A 6184-nucleotide genomic window follows, 5' to 3' on the forward strand; every position below is an offset into this window, starting at 1 on the left:
ATTACTTGCCCAGACATCTGCTCAGAAACAAATGAAAAAAAACCACTTCTTTTTCATTACTTGCCCAGACATCTGCTCAGAAACAAATGAAAAAAAACCACTTCTTTTTCATTACTTGCCCAGACATCTGCTCAGAAACAAATGCTTTTCCTGTGAAGTACACACATTTTACCAGGATAACTATTTTTACAGTGGTAGAGAAACTGATCTCTCTAATCCACTAAGTAGCAGAGACCTTACAGAGATCTCAGATTTGTGAATAATACAGTTTTAAGTCCTAAAACCATTAGTTCATTAGCACTTAGTCCACTCCAGCTGGACTGAAATACATTATTTTAGTGACATTGGAATGGCAAATACTGTAAAATTAGGTCAGTATTTCTGTGTGGTGTGAAACACCATTTTCCTCAAAGTTATGAATGCTGTTTCTCTCTTTTTTCACAGACGTACATTTCAATAGAAGATGATGATGTTAGTCACTTTTTTGCTGTATACAAAAGTACAAGTACCTGGCTAGTTTTTATATGTTATATATTATTTTTCCTTGTATTTCTAAGAACAGTATCAGCATAGATAATCAGATAAGACATTGCACAATGTTACGTAGAAGGTATTTTGTAGGTAGCTATCTAATCAAAACATTTTTTTCATTACATTCCAACCTCCATAAGTTTAAATATGAAACAATCTAAAAAAAATAGTTATATAAATACAATAAATATATAAAACCCCATATATAAAAAGAAGAATTTTTAATGTGATATGTAAGAGAAAGCTGTGTCAACCGTTGTAACAAGAGAATACTGCAGTAATAGTTACATACTGTGCTTGTAAAAAAAACCCAAATGTATCTTTGATTCTGTACTAAAATAAGGTAATTTTATTTGTATTTAAATCAATTAATTAGTGCATGCACAAGAGCATTTTTCAGATCAAGAACTTTGTCTGAGTTTATTTCGTCATTCAGCTTCTGATCTGGCACGTTTCATATTCCTGTAGCTACTTATATTGCTAAGGGCTTTTATCATCAGCTGCTTATATTCCATATAGCTTTTTCTCCTTATTTTTATGTAGTAATTAACTTAATTGTCCTGAAAGCACTTCTGGTACAAAATTAAGTTCATTTGGGTGCTTGGGTTTTCATGCACTAGTTATAAAATACATATTTCACAAAATACACTTTTCTATGTGGTGAACAGGAGAATCTTATGTCCAAATGCTAATGGCAAGGGAGAAGAGGAGAAAAGTTTTCCTGAAGTTGTTCTGGCTATAGCCTAATTTATTTTAGTAAAGTAATTATGACATTATCATCTCTTCCTTGCCATAACATCTCTCCTTCAAAGTCCACCAGCCCATGTTTCCTGGCTCTCATGAGAATCCCAACAACCTTATCTGAAATACGAACATATCTGTCGAAGAGTTCCCCAAAAGTGACTTGGATCTTTCCGTCAGGCCGTGGCTTGGCCATGGATTCAATGATGAAGCACATGTCCCTGATCTCCCGGTGGATGTGGGCCTCAGCTCTCTTGGCTCTCTCGGCAGTTTTGGTTCCTTCCTTTGGGTGGCCGTACCCTTCATCTCCTTTGTGCAGGCGCGTGGACATGGCCAGCTCGTGGTCAAACTCCTCGCTGAAGGGATTCAGCTTCTGCGTTATGATGTGCTGGTCGGCCCATTCCTGCCACCTGTCCTTGAGGCTGTGCACGGCGCTGCATTTCCTGCGCGCGTTGCTGCGCGCCTCCTCGCTCAGCCGGCTGGCGCTGGAAGACACAGAAATGCACCTGAGCTTTGCATCTCCTCCTTTCCTGATACAGTTCTGCTGTTTATTGGTCTCTGCTGGAACTGGATTCTGCGCTTTAGGGGTGAGCTGGAATCCACCAGGTGGCACGAGTTCACCACTTCTAAATTAGTTCTCTAGGGGCTGTTAGTCCACATTCAGTTTGCGCACAAAGGCAGGTTCCATGACCACAGCTTTATCCTGTCTACACTACCACCTTCCAGCCCCGATCTGAGCCTGTTTTCACAAACTTTATCCCAGAATGACTTAATTCTGTAAGGGAACAAAACAATATCTTGCTGACCACCTGCGCTTTCTGTACCTTTGGTCAGGCATGCAGTTCCCCATTCCTGCCTGCTTGGCCAAGCCTGAAGTGTGCCTGCCCTGAGGTTAGAGGTGCTGATTGCTGTAGGTGTATGACCTGGCTCAAAACTAGAGGGTAGTGCCTGCTAAAATCTGTCCTTGTAATAGATGTCAATGATTATAGCAGCAGCAAAAAGCTAATTGAGAGTTGTAGCTCTGTCTGCTTCTGTATGTGGAGTATAAATCTGAGCAAATATTGAAGCCCAAAATTCACATTCCCGTGGGTAGGGTAGAAGCCTTAAAGTGTCAAGGACAAAGGATAAGGAAAGACCTTCCGAGAATTTTTTTTTTTTTGTGTATGTGTGTGTAATAGTTCTGGATGACTCCAGTCAGATGCTCTCTCCTCTTGTGGCCAGTCTCACATGTTGTGGGGGAACTGTAGACAGTCTGAGCTAGTCATTGTGCTGTCCATGTCCTGTCAATGTATATGTACTGAACTCCATTGGGACTATGCTGTGCTGTGCCAAAGTAATTTGTTTTCTTATATTTTTACTTCCCAAAAGGCTGCTCTGCAACCTCCCCAGTAATGTCAGCTGAATTTTAGCACCAGAAAATCAAGATGCACTCAGCAAACAGCACACGGGGCTGCAAAGTTGCAGAAAATTCTATTCCCCTGTTGTTTGAACATATCTTTGTTTTCTACTAAGCTGGTTGAAATAGAGAATAGGAGTCATAGAGATGTCCCTAGTTCACATGGGTGCACCAGAAAGATGCCACTATTGGGCAGGGCTGTGCTAGGATAAGAATTGCAAACACCAAGTGCCAGGGACAGGAAAAGAACTAGGAGACCTGCACTACTTTATTAGCTGTGGAGTTGCCCTAAGATTGGCTTCACTGTACTGAGGAACTGTGTTTAAAAAGCTCCAAAATACTATTCCCTATCAGTTTGGTGAAAAATCATCAGAAGAGTTGAGCATACTGAGTTGCCAAGAAAGTGCTCCTTTTTTCTGTGGTGTGACTACAGAGCATCCTGAGAGTAGGCAGCGTGTCTGTACCTGTAATTTTGTGTACATGACTAACAGGTAGGTGTTGGCAGGAAGCATTAAAATATATTAGTGGGGTAAATCTAAACAATTTGGTTTCCCAACAATAAACCAAATGCTGCTCTATATAAGCTATTGGCCTGCAGAAAAAGGGAGAACTGTGATCCTTTGTCCCTTCACCTGAATTGTGCCTTCTTTGTCAGAGAAACTGTGTTTGGCTCTGCAAAGGAATTTGTCTCCTGAAGCCTATGGCTATCTCAAAGGGTACAGAAACCCTGTGCCAGCACAGTCTGAACTCCAGCTGAAGCTCAGATTGCTTCACTAGCTCTCCATGTGGAAGCTATCAGTTAAGGCAGGGGAGGAAAAAATCTTAAGTGAATCAAAATTGCCTTGAAGAACTGATGCCGTCAGTCTCAGTGGAGTTTATGAGTAGATATCATCACGGAGGGCTTATTCCTCAGCCACAGGAGGAACTCACAGCACAGCCTGTTTCCCCTTCTCTCCAGGGACTATGAGCACTGAGAAAGTCCTAGAGCTTCGGTTCCCCAGGCTGAGTGGAGAGAAGAGGGGGACTGAGACAGCAGGAGGCTGTGCAGTCTTTGTTACTTACTGTAATGGTCTAGAATGTATTCCCTCCTTTTTCTACTGAAACTAATTTTCCTTTTTAGCAGAAGATTATTATTCCCTTCCTCATCCAAATCATCTTCTCAGTGGTTGAAAAAACCATCTTATCTGTCCTCTTGTTTTTATTGTGCCTCATTTGGGCTTGAAAAAACCTAACTTTTCTAATGCAGCTTGTATTTTAACCATTTCTAGTTGCTGAAGTGCTATTTTTGCCATTGTTTAGCTTAATGACAGGTTTAAAACATGAATTGTGTACACATAGAAGCATTTTTTTTCATGTTTCTACTGCACCTACACAAAGGATTGTGCACCCAAAGTCAAGGTTTTGAACTTCTACCCACCCTAGGAAGTGCTTTACATGCAACAATCAACTAAATTAACTTGTTAACCAGAATGACCATCCTAAATGCATTCTGACCTTCTGGGCAAATAATGCCAAAAGCAAGGTACCAAAAACTTTCAAGCCCTGGGTTACTGGGGAGCTTTTTTCACTTGGGCTGTTAACCATTTCTTCTTACAGGAGCTGCCTGCTCAGCTGTACAGCAAAGCATCATTCTAATTCCATTTGAATAGTTAAAGTAGCTGTGGGGGTGTGTTCAGATAGCTGTGCTTAAAGGTACTGCATGGTTGAAATCCACAACTCTGTTAGTCACAGTCTAATGGTCACAATAATGCTCATCAGTAGTGAGGTGTAAAGCCAAAACAGTGACCGTGATACAGCCTGCCTGCCTGTCTGCCCAGGTATCACAAAGTCTGTTTTGGCATTTTCATCAGTTTTTTCCTCGTCAATGCTGACCCAGTTTTTAATTTCTGAAAATGTGATTGGGATATGGTGTGAACTTGGGGTCCAAGATACTGTGGAATTTTCCTTTCTTTGAATTGACGAATTCCAAATTCATCAATTGGAAATGGAAATGGAAATCACATGGAAAGCTTCCAAAGAAGCTTGTGAACCCAACTTTTGGTAAGAAGTGTGTGGAAGTAATTCCTTCAACATTAATTTGGGGCATTCTCTTCAAATTGCTCCTGAGAGTATTTACAATTTATACTAAGCAAAATAATGAATAAGTATTTGGAAATAATATTTTTCAAATATATTGATTTAGACAACATTTGCTGAAATAAATGGGTAGCTGAAGGCTCTTGATGAGGTAAAAGTTGTGATTCTGAAATATGGACTGAAGTATTAAGAAATAAGTAGTTATTTTGATGAACTGGTAAATCCAGTGTGAAAATTAATTATAATTAACATCTCCCACATATAACTTCCTAACTTTTTGTATTAGTTACATAGTCCTATGTTGAGTAACTACTTAAGCATGGAGTGATAAGTGAAAGGTCTCCTGAATTTGGAATAATGTCTTCTAAATCAAGAACAATAGTTTATCTTTGACCACTTCCTACTAATCCTGCCCCTCATTTTCCTCATGGAAAGCTGTGCCCCTCTGCCATTTGTGTTGCTGTAATGAAGATGCTTTACTTACAGAGATGGGACAGGCCGTTTAATCCTCATAGCTGTCACCTCCCGGTCACTGTCCTCCTGCTCGAACTTGTCCTCTGCTTCCCCATAGCCACTGTCCTGGGCATCGAGGCTGTCATCATGACACTTCAGCAGCAGCTCTCTCTTGGCCCCATCTTTGTCCTCGTCTTCCATCTTCTCCCAGCCCTTGGTCAGCTCTGATACCACATTTGAACACTTCCTCCTTATGGTTGAAGGTAATTTGTTGTTAAGAATTTTGTCAATAGCACTTGATTCTTCTTTGAGTTTGGTCATCTCGGAGCTGCTGTTGTTCTCGTCATATCTTTCACTGAGGAGGCTGACATCGCCTCCTCGTTCATAGGCTTTGCTGACAACTGTTTTGGTCACCTCTTTGCTTTTAATGCTGAACATTTCGAGGTCTTCATCTGGTTCCCTTGATTTTTTTTCAGCATCTCTTATTGTCACTGAATCCTTTGCTAAGGATTTTTCATCGTCTTTTTCTTGGTCCCTCTTGACAGATGGAATTTGCCATTTTTCAAAGGAACTTTCTTGTACAGGCTGAGCTGATGAGTTTACTGCAGTGGGGACCCATCCAGAGGGCTCTTGCTCTTGCTTTACATGGTGGTCAGAAGCCCACTGCTGCCAGCCTCGTGCCAAGCTGAAGACCTGGCTGGCCATCCGGATCTTATGGACAGCCCTTTTCACAGGAGCGGTGCTCGGCTTTTCCTCGGGAGCCATGCTGCTGTCTGCTGCCATCCTGCCTTCTCCTCTTCTTCTGCACAGCACCTTCTGAATGGGCTTCCTGAAGAGACTAATGCCCTCTGAAGAGGGCCACACAGATTTAAATAGAAGCAGGAGCAGTTGATGCCTATGGAAAATATGTGAGATGCTTCTCACAAAGATAGAGTATCCTCGCTGTTGCAGAAGTCTTTTTTTAAAACGCAGGGTTACATTTCATCA

The 6184-nt window shown here is 41.3% G+C and overlaps 1 protein-coding gene across 1 annotated transcript; it reads right to left on the bottom strand.

The window, feature by feature from the left end:
* Positions 1-857: 857 nt before the first annotated feature.
* Positions 858-6046, bottom strand: ABRA (actin binding Rho activating protein). Its single transcript, XM_041412605.1, has 2 exons — positions 5229-6046; positions 858-1757 (listed from the first exon to the last, which is right to left on the bottom strand). The coding sequence occupies exons 1-2, from the start codon at positions 5978-5980 to the stop codon at positions 1280-1282; spliced, it is 1230 nt and encodes a 409-aa protein (XP_041268539.1). The 5' UTR covers positions 5981-6046; the 3' UTR covers positions 858-1279.
* Positions 6047-6184: the final 138 nt, after the last annotated feature.

Source organism: Onychostruthus taczanowskii, unplaced genomic scaffold (assembly GCF_017590055.1).
Source record: "Onychostruthus taczanowskii isolate IOZ18803 unplaced genomic scaffold, ASM1759005v1 scaffold4, whole genome shotgun sequence".
Taxonomy (NCBI): Eukaryota; Metazoa; Chordata; class Aves; order Passeriformes; family Passeridae; genus Onychostruthus; species Onychostruthus taczanowskii.